The sequence below is a fragment of the Carcharodon carcharias genome, chromosome 11 (genome assembly GCF_017639515.1).
Source record: "Carcharodon carcharias isolate sCarCar2 chromosome 11, sCarCar2.pri, whole genome shotgun sequence".
NCBI lineage: Eukaryota > Metazoa > Chordata > Chondrichthyes > Lamniformes > Lamnidae > Carcharodon > Carcharodon carcharias.
In genome coordinates, this window is record NC_054477.1 from 117509951 (window position 1) to 117526631 (window position 16681).

The 16681-nt window shown below is 46.4% G+C and overlaps 1 protein-coding gene across 1 annotated transcript in view; it reads left to right on the forward strand.

The window, feature by feature from the left end:
• The window catches only part of myo16 (myosin XVI), a 657504-nt gene that overhangs the window by 509678 nt on the left and 131145 nt on the right, over positions 1 to 16681 (forward strand). The window contains exons 28-29 of the mRNA XM_041198724.1: positions 2596 to 2676; positions 2928 to 3133. Of these exons, the coding sequence (XP_041054658.1) occupies positions 2596 to 2676; positions 2928 to 3133 (287 nt within the window). The remainder of the gene's footprint in view (positions 1 to 2595; positions 2677 to 2927; positions 3134 to 16681) is intronic.

A 16681-nucleotide genomic window follows, 5' to 3' on the forward strand; every position in this document is an offset into this window, starting at 1 on the left:
TACAAAATGTTACATCACTAACTTTTTCCAATTCTGGCCAAATGTCATAGATCTGAAACTTTGGGCAGAATCTTAACCCCGTTGAAAATGTTTTTCCATCAATGACAAATGTGAGTCCTGAACCTAATGGTAGGCGAGATCCTCCACTTCCAAGGCCTCTTAAATAGCTGCCTCCAGGAGTCTTATCCACTTAGGATGGCAGGTGGATCCCTGAGGCCGCAGGCCCAATCAGAGGGCTTGCCACTTTGAAAGGCTGACAGCCACATTGGGAGAGATGGGTGACACTCAGGCAGCAAAGAGAGTGCAAGGGCACCTCAAAATGGAGGCATCCTTGGAAGCATGCATCGATTTAATAATAGTGAAGCCCAAAGCTAATGGGCACTACAAAGCGGAGTGGAAACTTCTCCAGTGGAATCATTTGGGCTGCAGGTACAGCCTTCCTTGCCCATAGCCCTGTCATTAGGGCATGAAGCCTCCTGAGCCAATGGCCACCCAATCTGTGGCCTCCCGGGCTCAGCAATCAGCAGAGGCTACTCCAGTGCTAGGAAGATCCTCCTCATTCTCCTAACTGTTGCTTATTGGCTGCCTCTTGCTGGTGGTTGCGCAGTTGTTTTCAGTAGGATCCAGCCTCTGACAAGATCATCGAAGTGGAAACACACAGGCCACCAATCCGACATGGATCTTTCTAATTTCCCTCCTGTTCACATCCTCAACTTCGTCTCCAATGATCTCATAAATTTCCACCATTTAACTTGTTTCTCTCTCTGCAGATGCTGCTCGACCTGCTGGATATTTTTGGCATTTTCTGTTTTTTTTAATTTCATATTCCAGCATCCACAGTATTTTGCTTTTGAAAAAGGCCTTAAATAGCTGAAATAAAAGCAAAATACTGTGAATGCTGGAAATCTAGAACAAAAACAAAAATACCTGGAAAAGCTCAGTAGGTCTGACAGCATCTGCGGAGAGGGATACAGTTGACATTTCGAGTCCTTTTAACCCTTCATCAGAACTAAGACATATAGAGATGAGGTGAAATATAAGCTGGTAGAAGGAGGTGGGACAGGAGAGCTCGATAGGGGGCCAGCGATAGATGGAGGCCAAGAAGAGACTGCCAAAGATGTCATAGACAAAAGAACTAAGGAGTGTTGATGGTGGTGATATTATCTAAAGGCTGTGCTAGTGGGGACATGAAGGGAAGCAAGCTAGTGGCAGGTGGCCCTAGTGCGGGTGGGGTGGGGGGAAGGGATTGAAATGGGTTAAAAGGTGGAGATGAAACAATAGATCGAAATAAATTTAAAAATAGGAGGAAAAAGAAAAAAACATAGTTGTAAAAAAATTATAAATTATTGAAAAAGGGGGATCGGAAAGGGGATGGGGATGGAGGATAGAGTTCATGATCTGAAATTGTTGAACTCAATATTAAGTCCAGAAAACTGTAAAATGCCTAGTCGGAAGATGAGGTGCTGTTCCTCCAGTTTGCGTTGAGCTTCACTGGAAAATTGCAGCAGACCAAGGACGGACATGTGGGCATGAGAGTAGGGTGGTGTGTTGAAATGGCAAGCGACAGGGAGGTCTAGGTCATGCTTGCAGACAGACTGAAGGTGTTCCGCAAAGCGATCACCCAGTCTGCGTTTGGTCTCTCCAATGTAGAGGTGAGCGCATTGGGAGTAGCGAATGCAGTAGACTAAATTGAGGGAAGTGCGAGTAAAGTGCTGCTTCAGTTGAAAGGAGTGTTTGGTCCCTTGGACGTTGAGGAGGGGGGAAGTAAAGGGGCAGGTGTTGCACCTTCTGCAGTTGCTTGGGAAGGTGCCGTGGGAGGGGGTTGAGATGTAGGGTCTGTCCGCAAGCATGACCCAGACCTCCCTATCGCTTGCCATTTCAACACACCACCCTGCTCTCATGCCCACATGTCCGTTCTTGGCCTGCTGAAATGTTCCAGTGAAGCTCAATGCGAACTGGAGGAACAGCACCTCATCTTCTGACTAGGCATTTTACAGTCTTCCGGACTTCATATTGAATTCAACAATTTCAGATCATGAATTCTCTCCTCCATCCCCACCCCCTTTCCGATCCCCCTTTTTCCAATAATTTATAATTTTTTACAACTAAATTTTTTTCTTTTCCCTCCTATTTTTAAATTTATTTTGATCTATTGTTTCATCTCCACCTTTTAGCCCATTTCGATCCCTTCCCCCCACCCCACCCGCACTAGGGCCACCTGCCACTAGCTTGCTTCCCTTAATGTCCCCATTAGCACATCCTTTAGATAATATCACCACTGTCAACACTCCTTTGTCCTTTTGTCTATGACATCTTTGGCAGTCTCTTCTTGGCCTTCACCTATCACTGGCCCCCTATCGAGCTCTCCTGTCCCACCCCCTTCTACTAGCTTATATTTCATCTCATTTCTATATGTCTTAGTTCTGAAGAAGGGTCATACGGACTCGAAACATCAACTGTATCCCTCTCTGCAGATGCTGTCAGACCTGTTGAGTCTTTCCAGGTATTTTTGTTTTGTCTTAAATAGCTGAATTGTTTATCAGACTAATCAATTCCTCTGTTTTTCAATTATATTGCACTTTTTTTTCCTCTAAGTTCCTGAAAAAGAGGAGAGCAGCAACATTCCTCCAACGTCTGGAGCGTGGTGGGCCCATAACCCTGGCTGCTCAGATCAGGGTGAGTATTGAAGAGCAGATAATAGCAATCTTGAATGCCTGAGATAGTTGCCTCTTTCATTATGAGCAGTAATCACATAATTTCCTGTTTGAGAATATAGCAGGTTTATTTCTTGCTAAGTCCAATAATAAAAATGGAATTTCTGATTCTGATCACAGAGATGAATAATGAGAATTTTGCCAAAAAAACACTTTTTAGGGACCCAAAAACAAGGGAATATTAAACCTTTCCTGTATTTCTCTTATCTCTAGAGTTCAATTAATGATATCATGGGAAAGCTCCAGAATTCAACTCCTCACTTTGTACATTGCATCAAACCCAACACGTCCAGGCAAGCAGACACATTTGACAACTTCTATGTATCAGCTCAACTGCAGTACATTGGTGTATTGGAGATGGTGAAGATGATCCGCCATGGATACCCTGTGCGGCTATCTTTCAGTGACTTTCTTGCAAGGTAGGTGCTCCATAAAGAAATCAAGCCTCTGAGGTAATTCATCGCTTGCACTTTTTTTTCTCTAATTTCCTGAAAAAGAGGAGAGCAGCAACATTCCTCCAACGTCTTGTCTGTAGTATACAATTCACTGCTGTTTCTATTTCCTACTTGCAGTACTATCAAGGGTTAGTTTACGTTGAGTATTAGCCCCAGGAAAATGCCTTTGTTGTTTAGAGTTCAAAGCGAATAGTCTAGATTTACTGTAATACTAAACAAAAACAGAATTACCTGGAAAAACTCAGCAGGTCTGGCAGCATCGGCGGAGAAGAAAAAGTTGACGTTTCGAGTCCTCATGACCCTTCAACAGAACTAGGTGTTTCCAAGGAAGGGGTGAAATATAAGCTGGTTTAAGGTGTGTGTGTGTGTGTGTGTGTGTGTGTGTGTGTGCGTGTGGGAGGGAGGGGGAGGTGGTTGGGTGGGGCGAGAGAAGTGGAGGTGGGAGTGTGGTTATAGGGACAAACAAGCAGTGATAGAAGCAGATCATCAAAAGATGTCATAGACAACAGAACAAAAGAACACATAGGTGTTGAAGTTGGTGATATATTTCTAAATGAATGTGCTAATTAAGAATGGATGGTAGGGCACTCAAGGTATAGCTCTAGTGGGGGTGGGGGGAGCATAAAAGATTTAAAAGTATTTAAGAATAATGGAAATGGTGGGAAAAGAAAAGTCTATATAAATTATTGGAAAAAAACAAAAGGAAGGGGGAAGAAACAGAAAGGGGTGGGGATGGAGGAGGGAGTTCAGGACCTAAAGTTGTTGAATTCAATATTCAGTCCAGAAGGCTGTAAAGTGCCTAGTCGGAAGATGAGGTGTTATTCCTCCAGTTTGCGTTGGGCTTCACTGGAACAATGCAACAAGCCAAGGACAGACATGTGGGCAAGAGAGCAGGGTGGAGTGTTAAAATGGCAAGCGACAGGGAGGTTTGGGTCATTCTTGCGGACAGACTGCAGGTGTTCTGCAAAGCGGTCGCCCAGTTTATGTTTGGTCTCTCCAATGTATAGGAGACCACATTGGGAGCAACAAATACAGTAGACTAAGTTGGGGGAAATGCAAGTGAAATGCTGCTTCACTTGAAAGGAGCATTTGGGCCCTTGGACGGTGAGGAGAGAGGAAGTGAAGGGACAGGTGTTACATCTTTTGCGAGGGCATGGGGTGGGGCCATCGTGGGGGTTGAGGAGTAGGGTGTGATGGAGGAGTGGACCAGGGTGTCCCGGAGGGAACAATCCCTACGAAATGCCGACAGGGGGCTGGTGAAGGGAAGATGTGTTTGGTGGTGGCATCAAGCTGGAGTTGGCGGAAATAGCGGAGGATGATCCTATGAATGCGGAGGCTGGTGGGGTGATAAGTGAGGACAATGGGGACCCTATCATGTTTCTGGGAGGGAGGAGAAGGCATGAGGGCGGATGCGCGGGAGATGGGCCGGACACGGTTGAGGGCCCTGTCAACGACCGTGGGTGGAAAACCTCGGTTAAGGATGAAGGAGGACATGTCAGAGGAACTGTTTTTGAAGGTAGCATCATCGGAACAGATGCGACAGAGGCGAAGGAACTGAGAGAATGGGATGGAGTCCTTACAGGAAGCGGGGTGCGAGGAGCTGTAGTCAAGGTAGCTGTGGGGGTCGGTAGGCTTGTAATGGATATTGGTGGACAGTCTATCACCAGAGATTGAGACAGAGAGGTCAAGGAAGGGAAGGGAAGTGTCAGAGATGGACCACGTGAAAATGATGGAGGGGTGGAGATGGGAAGCAAAATTAATAAATTTTTCCAAGTTCTGACGAGAGCATGAAGCAGCACCAAAGTAATCATCGATGTACCGGAGAAAGAGTTGTGGAAGGGGGCCGGAGTAGGACTGCAACAAGGAATGTTCCACATACCCCATAAAGAGACAGGCATAGCTGGGTCCCATGCAGGTACCCATAGCCACACCTTGTATTTGGAGGAAGTGAGAGGAGTTGAAGGAGAAATTGTTCAGTGTGAGAACAAGTTCAGCCAGACGGAGGAGAGTAGTGGTGGATGGGGATTGTTCAGGCCTCTGTTCGAGGAAGAAGCTAAGAGCCCTCAGACTATCCTGGTGGGGGATGGAGGTGTAGAGGGATTGGACGTCCATGGTGAAGAGGAAGCGGTTGGGGCCAGGGAACTGGAAATTGTTGACGTGACGTAAGGTGTCAGAGGAATCACGGATGTAGGTGGGAAAGGACTGGACAAGGGGAGAGAGAAGGGAGTCAAGATAACGAGAAATGAGTTCTGTGGGGCAGGAGCAAGCTGACACGATCGGTCTACCGGGACAGTTCTGTTTGTGGATTTTGGGTAGGAGGTAGAAGCAGGCCGTCCGAGGTTAGGCGACTATCAGGTTGGAAGCTGTGGGAGGAAGATCCCCAGAAGAGATGAGGTCAGTGACAGTCCTGGAAACAATGGTTTGATGTTCAGTGGTGGGGTCATGGTCCAGGGAGAGATAGGACGAAGTGTCTGCGAGTTGACGCTCAGCCTCTGCGAGGTAGAGGTCAGTGCGCCAGACAACAACAGCACCACCCTTGTCAGCGGGTTTGATAACAATGTCAGGGTTGGACCTGAGAGAATGGAGTGCAGTAAGTTCAGAGAGAGAGAGATTAAAATGGGTGAGAGGTGCAGAGAAATTGAGACGACAGTTCTCAATGAAAAGATCAAGAGAAGGTAAGAATCCAGAGGGAGGGGTCCAGGTGGTGGGAGATTATTGGAGGTGGGTGAAAGGATCCATTGAACGGGGAGAGGACTCCTGCCCAAAGAAGTGAGCCTGGAGACGAAGACGGCGGAAGAAGTGTTCAGCATCGTGCCGAGCCCGAAATTCATTAAGGTGAGGGCGTATGGGTAAGAAACTAAGTCGTTTGCTGAGCACTGAACGTTCAGCATCGGAGAGGGGAAGATCAGGGGGTATAGTGAATACGCGGCTGGGGCTGGGATTAGAAGATGGGGTGGGGACGGAGGGACAGGCAGGGGTGGAGGGTCCTAGATGGGTGTTGGTGTCAATGAGTTGTTGGAGATTGCGTTCCTTAGCACTTGAGAGAAAGCGAAAAAGTTTCTTGTTGAGACGTCGGATGAGACGAAGAATAAAATGAAATTGGGGGCACGCGCAGCTTTGAAAAAGGGTGCGGCGGTGCTGCTGGAGGGAGAGGTCGAGTATGTTCATATGGCGGCACATGACACTGAGTGTGGATCTCAGAAAGTGACGGGAACAGCAGTCCGAGAAATGTTTTATGTCCTGGAGATACCTGTAATCCTGGGTAGGTTCGAAACATGAGGGGTGGAATTTCAGTTGAAATGCACATGGGGTAACTCGGAGACAGAGACAGTCACTGAGAAAAGAGATATGGCTGTGAAATCGGGTTTTAGTAAACACCTTGTCAAGCACCAGGAGAGAAATGGAAAGCAATGAAGGTGAGCAAGGCAAAAGAGAGATACGGAAATCTTGTCGCAGAGACGAACAGAACTTCTTCAAGGAAGGCATTTCTTGAAGATCAGTGGCAGTCAATTAAACACAAAGATAAAAACAAAAAACTGCAGATGCTGGAAATCCAAAACAAAAACAGAATTACCTAGAAAAACTCAGCAGGTCTGGCAGCATCGGCGGAGAAGAAAAGAGTTGACGTTTCTAGTCCTCATTACCCTTCAACAGAACTAGATGAATCCAAGGAACGGGTGAAATATAACCTGGTTTAAGATGTGTGTGTGTGTGTGTGTGTGTGTGGTGGGGGGGGGGGGCGGGGTTGGGTGGGGGGAGAGAAGTGGAGGGGGGCTGTGTGGTTGTAGGAACAAGCAAGCAGTGATAGAAGCAGATCATCAAAAGATGTCACAGACAACAGAACAAAAGAACAAAAGGTGTTGAAGTTGGTGATATATATCTAAACGAATGTGCTAATTAAGAATGGATGCTAGGGCACTCAAGGTATATGTCTAGTGGGGGTGAGGGGAGCATAAAAGATTTAAAAATATTTAAAAATAATAGAAATAGGTGGGAAAAGAAAAATCTATATAATTTATTGGAAAAAACAAAAGGCGGGGGAAGAAACAGAAAGGGGGTGGGGATGGAGGAGGGTGTTCAGGATCTAAAGTTGTTGAATTCAATATTCTGTCCGGAAGGCTGTAAAGTGCCTAGTCGGAAGATGAGGTGTTGTTCCTCCAGTTTGCGTTGGGCTTCACTGGAACAATGCAGCAAGCCAAGGACAGACATGTGGGCAAGAGAGCAGGGTGGAGTGTTAAAATGGCAAGCAACAGGGAGGTTTGGGTCATTCTTGCGGACAGACCGCAGTTGTTCTGCAAAGCGGTCGCCCAGTTTACGTTTGGTCTCTCCGATGTAGAGGAGACCACGTTGGGAGCAACGAATACAGTAGACTAAGTTGGGAGAAATGCAAGTGAAATGCTGCTTCACTTGAAAGGAGTGTTTGGGCCCTTGGACGGTGAGGAGAGAGGAAGTGAAGGGGCAGGTGTTACATCTTTTGCGTGGGCATGGGGTGGTGCCATGGTGGGGGTTGAGGAGTAGGGGGTGATGGAGGAGTGGACCAGGGTTTCCCGGAGGGAACGATCCCTACGGAATGCCGACGGGGGGGGGGTGAAGGGAAGATGTGTTCGGTGGTGGCATCAAGCTGGAGTTGGCGGAAATGGCGGAGGATGATCCTTTGAATGCGGAGGCTGGTGGGGTGATAAATGAGGACAAGGGGGACCCTATCATGTTTCTGGGAGGGAGGAGAAGGCATGAGGGCGGATGCGCTCCCTGTCGCTTGCCATTTTAACACTCCACCCTGCTCTCTTGCCCACATGTCTGTCCTTGGCTTGCTGCATTGTTCCAGTGAAGCCCAACGCAAACTGGAGGAACAACACCTCATCTTCCGACTAGGCACTTTACAGCCTTCTGCACTGAATATTGAATCCAACAACTTTAGGTCCTGAACTCCCTCCTCCATCCCCACCCGCTTTCTGTTTCTTCCCCCTTCCTTTTGTTTTTCAATAAATTATATAGATTTTTCTTTTCCCACCTACTTCCATTATTTTTAATTATTTTTAAATCTTTTATGCTCCCCCCACCCCCACTGGAGCTATACCTTGAGTGCCCTACCATCCATTCTTAATTAGCACATTCGTTTAGATATATATCACCAACTTCAACACCTATGTGTTCTTTTGTTCTGTTGTCTGTGACATCTTTTGATGATCTGCTTCTATCACTACTTGCTTGTCCCTATAACCACACCCCCCCTCCACTTCTCTTGCCCCACCCAACCCCCCCAACCACCCCACACACACACCTTAAACCAGCTTATATTTCACCCCTTCCTTGGATTCACCTAGTTCTGTTGAAGGGTCATGAGGACTCGAAACGTCAACTCTTTTCTTCTCCACCGATGCTGCCAGACCTGCTGAGTTTTTCCAGGTAATTCTGTTTTTGTTTTGGATTTTCAGAATCTGCAGTATTTTGTTCTTATCATTATTTTTACTGTAATCCTATTGATTATATTGTGTATTGTTCATACTTGATATGTGGGTGAGAGCGTTAAATGTATGAGGGCGAGGTGAAGCTATGAATCTCCGACATAAGTCATGACTGATAGATAATTGTCGATAGGGGAGTAATGAGGCTGTGTTGCTTCGAGCAGTTTGTGAGTCTAAATGTGCAATTGAAATGATGTGGCATCTGCCGCTATTGTTCACTGACCACTCCTGCGAGATGATTGAAATTCTTGCAGAACTACATCCAAGTCCTCAAGGCTAGACTCCTGGCATTGACCACCATGAATATCTGGTCACACCTCCTTTGCAAAGTTTTGCCTGAGAGCCTCCTGTTCCTCTGTAGATAGGTGCCATTTCTCCTCCTCTCTACCTCCTGCACCTAAATATGGCAGGCGTGTGAGGTTTTCTGACAAATATTTATCCCTCTGTCAACATCATAAGAAGAAGCAGATTACCTGGTCATTATTATATTGCTGTTGATGGGAGCTTGTTGTGTGTAAATTGGCTGCCACATTTCCTACATCACAACAGTGACCACACTTCAAAAGTACCCCAGTGATTGTAAAGCGTTCCTGATGTCTGGCGGTTGCAAGGATGCTGTATGAGTGCAAGTTTTCCCCTCCAATAAAGCAGCAATTGGAGTCATTGAAGCCATGACAGGGAAATATGCCAATAAATACTCAGTACTCACAATTACTTTCTGCACCAAAACAGAAAATGTAGGAAAAACGCAGCAGGTCTGACAGCATCTGTGGAGAGAGAAAAGCAAAGTTAACATTTTGAGTCCATTTGACCCTTTTTCATAGGTGAAGAGAAGTGGAAATATGGTGAAATGTATACGGCTTAAGGGGGTGGAACAGGTGGAGCTGGGTAGAAGGCCAGCGATATGTGGGGACAAGGGAGGGATTGACAAAGATGTCATGAACTGAAGGACAAAGGGATTGTTAATGGTAGTGGTTAAAGCTAAAAAAGTTCTGACGAGAGCATGAAGCAGCACCGAAGTAATCATCAATGTACCGGAGAAAGAGTTGTGGAAGGGGGCCGGAGTAGGACTGCAACAAGGAATGTTCCACATACCCCATAAAGAGACAGGCATAGCTGGGGCCCATGCGGGTACCCATAGCCACACCTTTTATTTGGAGGAAGTGAGAGGAGTTGAAGGAGAAATTGTTCAGTGTGAGAACAAGGTCAGCCAGATGGAGGAGAGTAGTGGTGGATGGGGATTGTTCGGGCCTCTGTTCGAGGAAGAAGCTAAGGGCCCTCAGACTATCCTGGTGGGGGATGAAGGTGTAGAGGGATTGGACGTCCATGGTGAAGAGGAAGCGGTTGGGGCCAGGGAACTGGAAATTGTTGACGTGACGTAAGGTGTCAGAGGAATCATGGATGTAGGTGGGAAGGGACTGGACAAGGGGAGAGAGAAAGGAGTCAAGATAACGAGAAATGAGTTCTGTGGGGCAGGAGCAAGCTGAGACGATCGGTCTACCAGGACAGTTCTGTTTGTGGATTTTGGGTAGGAGGTAGAAGCGAGCCGTTCGAGGTTAGGCGACTATCAGGTTGGAAGCTGTGGGAGGAAGATCCCCAGAGGAGATGAGGTCAGTGACAGTCCTGGAAACAATGGTTTGATGTTCAGTGGTAGGGTCATGGTCCAGGGAGAGGTAGGAGTAAGTGTCTGCGAGTTGACTCTCAGCCTCCGCAAGGCAGAGGTCAGTGCGCCAGACAACAACAGCACCACCCTTGTCAGCGGGTTTGATGACAATGTCAAGGTTGGACCTGAGAGAACGGAGTGCAGTAAGTTCAGAGAGAGAGAGGTTAGAATGGGTGAGAGGAGCAGAGAAATTGAGACGACTAATGTCGCACCGACAGTTCTCAATGAAAAGATCAAGAGAAGGTAAGAATCCAGAGGGAGGGGTCCAGGTGGAGGGAGAATATTGGAGTTGGGTAAAAGGATCCGTTGAACGGGGAGAGGACTCCTGCCCAAAGAGGTGAGCCTGGAGACGAAGATGGTGGAAGAAGAGTTCAGCACTGTGCCGAGCCCAAAATTCATTAAGATGAGGGTGTAAGGGTATGAAACTGAGTCCTTTGCTAAGCACTGAACGTTCAGCGTTGGAGAGGGGAAGGTCTGGGGGTATAGTGAATACATGGCTGGGGCTGGGATTGGAAGACGGGGTGGGGCCGGAGGGACAGGCCGGGGTGGAGGGTCCTAGATGGGTGTTGGTGTCGATGAGTTGTTGGAGCTTGCGCTCCTTAGCACTTGAGAGAAAGAGAAAAAGTTTCTTGTTGAGGCGTCGGATGAGACGAAGAATAAAATGCAACTGGGGGCACGCGCAGCTTTGAAACAGGGTACGGCGGTGCTGCTGGAGGGAGAGGTTGAGTGTGTTCATATGGCGGCGCATGGCACTGAGTGTGGATCTCAGAATGTGACGGGTGTCATCTACACTTTGGAGCTCTGATCTGCACTTCATGGAGCTCTGACTATCAAATCAGCATGGGTGCTGTAAACATTGTATTGGATCAGACCTTGGATGAGAACCAAGGTGAGCACCAGCAGCTTCAGGAGCAAAACCAGCAACAATATCAGCAGCAGCTTGGTGCCAACAATGGAGCAGAACCAGCATCATGTGAACACCCAAATATCTCGTTAACTTGCCCCACAGTAGTACGAGTATCTGAGGCGGTGCAAGATCTGCATAGTTGCTGTGACAGTCCAGTGAGAGGGTATAATCTTTTGAAGGGTTATGATCATCATGGACAACTTTGACTAGCTCCTGTTTGATGCGTGATGGCCTTTTTGGAGATAAAAGGCAAGAGTGTGTATTATGAAGGTGTGATTCCTATAATTACTATGCATTTTTTTAAAAATACAGCTTGTTGCTTCCAATAAATTCCCCTTTCTAAAATTGCCCTTCCTTTCTACGATTTGGAAATACATCTCAACTTCACAACCACCTCTCACACCCTACAGCCTGTTTTTTTTCCAATCAACAGCATTTAAATTGTTCTAATTAAAGTCACCAATTAAATCTCTGAAACTCTTTGATATCATACGATACTTTCTTCTCCTCCAACTCCACTCCTTGGCAATCCATTTTTCCAATGCACTCCTTCCACAACTTTTTCTTGCCTGTCCCAATGTAACCAACGCATCTCTCATTCTGACTATCCCTATTATGCCTGCATGGTTACAGCTGCCCTGATGTAAGATTCTATCCTTTGCCCTTACCATATTCTTCATATACATGCTGCTCCTTTGCATCATTATCAGTAAACATGTGGCTAGCAGCCATAGAGTTTTACCTGTTTGCCATCAATTTCAAATTCATGCATGTTGCTATATTATCAGACCATCAGTTTGGCATGAAGTAGTGGATGAGCCAGAACTTCTTTGATCTCTGTTCTCCAACACATAAGTTGGAACTTTAAACCGGTGGGATTTTATGGTCCCGCCAAAGTCAATGGACTTTTGAACGGCTCATTGCATTTTATGGCCCTGTCCCTGCACAACGGGGCTGTAAAATTCTGCCCATAGTTTTAAAAACCTTTGTCACCATTCATAAATCCTTATATGGTCTTGCTCCATCCTACCCCTGAAACTATCTCCAGACCAGCAACTTAGCTCATACCTTTTCTTTTTTGAGTCTAAACTAGTTTGCTTCCACACCCATTGTTAATGAAACAACCTTTAACCATCACAATGCCACCTTTAATCCTTTCTCTGGCATGTGATTTTACCCTCTCCAAGGTTCAAAAGTCCCTTCAAAATCCCTCTCTCCAACCACATCTTTGATTACCTCTTCTTTGTTTATTTGTCAAGTCAGATTTTCGTGCTATATTAGAGATGCTGTGTGAGTGTAAGTTCTCGTTATATATTTGTAACTCGGTTGGCTGACCTTTCAAACAAATAGATGGGACAATTTCAGAAGGAATTAATCACACAAGCATTTTTTTTAAACATTCTCTACATTAGTTGAATTCTCTACAATAGTTGAATATTTTGGTTACAACTATCAAAGGTTAAAAACCACTATCCTAGCAAACTATTGCAAATGTTAAGAATAGTCATATCATCTCGAGGCAATGAAAAAGCCCATGTTTGAGTTTAGAACATCTGAACAACTTCAAAACTCATTGAGTTGTTTAGATACGTTCCTTCCAAGTTGTGATTAACTGACCAATGTTGTTAGCAAGCTTTCCATACTGGTGACAATGAAGCAATAAATGATACACAAAAGTTTATTTCCCACCACTTTTCCTCCTTAGGCTTAATTCTTTTTATCAAGTGTCCTGAACAGCATCATGTTTGCTCGGAGTGTTTTGAAGCCTTGATTCAACTTGGTTAAAAAGCTATCACAACACTGATTTATGTTATAAATGAGTATTGACTGAGGACTTTTTTAGGCTCCTGTAAAAAAAATACAGGTCTAAATTTTACCGACCCCATGGAGGCAGAAATAGAGGTGAGGGGAGCGGTGGGGGTTTCAGTGGTAGCAGAGTTGTGAGGATAAATGATAGATCTGTGAAACTGTCACTCAAGTCAGCCTATTATGTTTGGTGGGGACAAAGTTTCTTGCTGATGCTGGAAATGTGTCTCTCAGGTCCTAAGTAGCTACTGGAAGCAGGACCAAATTCCCTAGGAGGTCGAAGGCAGTGGAGGCTTCATCTGATTATGGGGTTAGTGTTTTCAGAGTCTGACTCCTCCAATGAACAGGAAAGTGGCCTAGTGATGGGCATATAATTAAGTGTTGAAGGGTGGAACCAGAGGAGCTTCAGTGACAGCCTAGTTAGAAGGTGCTATCTGGCTTAAAGGGTAATAGGAAGAAACTCATCTGAGCACCAATGCCTATGCACACTGTGACTTTCCAGGGGGGTGGTAGCAGAGCTGTGTGGAATAATGGAACAGGGGTTGAGATCACTGGGAAGTGGCAACCACTCAATGCATGTTGCCTTAAAGGTGACATTGGCACTCATTCTTTTTGCCAATGGATCATTCCAAAGATCATCTAGAGATCTCTGCTGTATCTCTCAGTCATTACTGCATAAGGAGGTCATGGATGCCATGTACCATCAGGCTGGTCAATATATCAAGTTCACAACCTGTCAGAACAAGAGGGCAGTTGTCTTTGGGGCCAGAACTCAGTTTCCTCCAGTGCAGGGGTCATTGACTGTATACATGTGGCTATCAAGATTCCCTCAGAGCAACCAGATGTCTTTGTGAATAGAAAGGGCTTCCACTCACTCGCTGTTAAGGCTGTGTGACCACTGTAAGCTGTTCATGCAGATGTGTGTGCCAGGTTCCCAGGAAGCTCCCATGACTCCTACTTCCTTAGGCAGTCCCATTTGCCTCAGTTCTTCAAGCCACCCAAGTGCCAGTATTGAGCAGGCCATTGGCCTGATGAGGATGAGGCTTTGATGCCTTCCTAGATCTGGGTGAACCCTGTAATACACACTCTCAAGCATATCCTGCATGATTAACACTTGCTTTGTTTTGCACAACCTGGTGTTCTAGATGCGAGTAGCTCTGGTGCCAGAGGGAGACATTGAGTGAGCGACCTCCTCCTCAGAGGAGGATGATCATGGAGGTGCCTCAACAGGTACGACTCAATGAATGAGGCACCATGGGGCCCAGGCAACACGAGACTGATACATGTGATAGGGAGATTCTCATCTCTCTGATCAGCATATGTTTCACTTGAGGACAAGTGACAGGAAATACTGAGCTTAGAAATTTTCTCCCAGAGGTGTGGTTAATGACCTATTATCAGAGACCCTCAGCATCTCTGTGTGCCTGTGAACACAATGTGCAAATGCCTTAATTGAAACGGGTACTCAGGAGTTACTCACATTTACAAACCCAGTCTTTGGGTTTAATATCTGGCTAATATCAGCTGTTGCTGTTGTCAGCTGATACTGAAATGAAAGACAAATCATTATGGATTGCATCACCATGCATTTACATGCTAACTTACACAGCTTCTACAGGGTGATCCCCCTGCGCCTGGAATTGATGCGGGGACAGGCTGCTGCCTTTCTTGGTCCTGTCAATTAGATGGCCTCAGGGTATCTGAACCCTACTGGGGCTTATCACTTTGGGGGCTATCTGCATCTGTGGAGGGGCAACCTCAGCAATCAGAGCAGGATCCAGTATTTGTGTCACCATTGAAGGGGCTGAGAAAGTGCCCTGAGAGGAACCCCCTTTGCCTGAAGCCTGCCCCTTCTCTGCCTTTTGAGGTCTCATGTTTGCTCCTATTGGTGCATTGGAATGATAGCACTCCTGGCATCATGGTGATGCACCACTGGGATATGTCGCCCATCAAACACTCCATTGACCTTATGGATTAGGCCATGCTCCATGTGTCTCTCCATTAGGGTTGCCACTCTCCATGGATGACATCATGCGTTCAGCTGCCAGAGAGATGGAGCCACTCTTGTCACAGATGGAATCCTCCATTATTTGTGTATAGGATAATTGCCTCTGGAAACTCTGACAGATGTTTACCCCTTGATTCAGCAGCTAGAGCTTTGGCTGTGTTGCTGATGACACTGGAGGCTCACCATCTGCATGGAGCTGATCATTGCTGGGCCTCTCCTCACTCCCTGAGTGGAAGTGGCCACAGATGTCACTGTCTCCATTACCTCCCCTTGTGAGTCTGTGGAGTTCTTATTGGATTGTGCCATCCATTCTACACGTGCAACAGGGCCTACCAATGTGTGTGTATCTGTGTTAGTGGAGGGTGCGCAGGAATAAAGAGACACAGAGTCTTCAGATGGTATTGCATCCTGTGAGGTTTCCAATTTGACTCTACCCCCAATCTGTCCCTCATCTGCTGCTGGACCTGGTGGAGAAAATTATTAAAGTAAAGCAAGTGGTCCTTCAATCAAGGCCTCATGCTTCCCTTTGGTGAGGAGCTGCCAGTGGTGGTGAAGGCCCATATAGGTGCCTCATGGCAGAAATGGTGTGGAGCACATTGGACCCCTACAAATCTTTACCCACGCTCCATACCCTCTACACATGTCTCACCCTCAGTGACAGGCTGTCCTGTAGTGATCCATCCAAACTGCATGGCCTTCTCCCCTATCAGTGTCACCACAGCAATAACAATAACTCCATTTCCAGTCCATGAATGCTCCCTGGCATTCATAGCACTCTTCTTTTGCAGGCACAAACATAGGCAATGTCAGATCTCTCTCTTGGTGCCCATGTGTTGGTCACTCTGGAACACTGTAAGTGTGCAGCACTGCATCGCTGGATGGTGAGGTGGCTATTCAGACATCTCAGTGCAGCATTGATGCATGCTTGGGCCTGAGTCTCAGCTACATGTGAACTGGACACCTCAGTGCTAACATTGGTTCCTGCTGTTACCGCATGCCTGGGTCTACCACTTGGCCTCAGATTTCAAAGGCATCTTTCACTTAATTTTGTGTTTCCAGTTGTTGTCTGTTAATGCCACTCAGTTTTCTGGACTTGAGCAGGTCAATCAATCTCGTCCTGCACTAAATCCAGGTTATTCAATGACACCTCGGCTGCTCACGATGTCTGCCATCTCCAGCCATGACTTCTTGGTGACACTTGCTGGCCTCCTCCTCATGCCTTCTGGAAAGAGGACCTGCCTCCTTTTTTTTTCAAAAAATGCCTCAAGGGAGGCATTGCTGTTCCTGGCACCATCTCTATATTGCTTTCTCAGCTGTCCAACTCCTCCTTCTTGCCTCTGGGTTTAAGCTGCTGACTGCTGCACAGGTGAATTCAAAAATCCAGTTGTAGCAAGCTGCTGGCACTCGGACCCATCCACAACTAGTAACCACTGGCAACCCTTAATTGGCTCCTGATGGTAAAATGAACGGTGACATCCTGCTGCTCGGCAGAGTCATGCATTTTCACCAAACACCAGAACCTCCACTCTAACAACAAAATCCTGACCACAATATCAACTTGGTACTGTATGTAGTGGAGCCGACTAGGGTAAAGCTATTTTAGATCTAGTATTGTGTAATGAAGCAGGATTAATTGGTAATGTCATAGTAAAAGATCCACTGC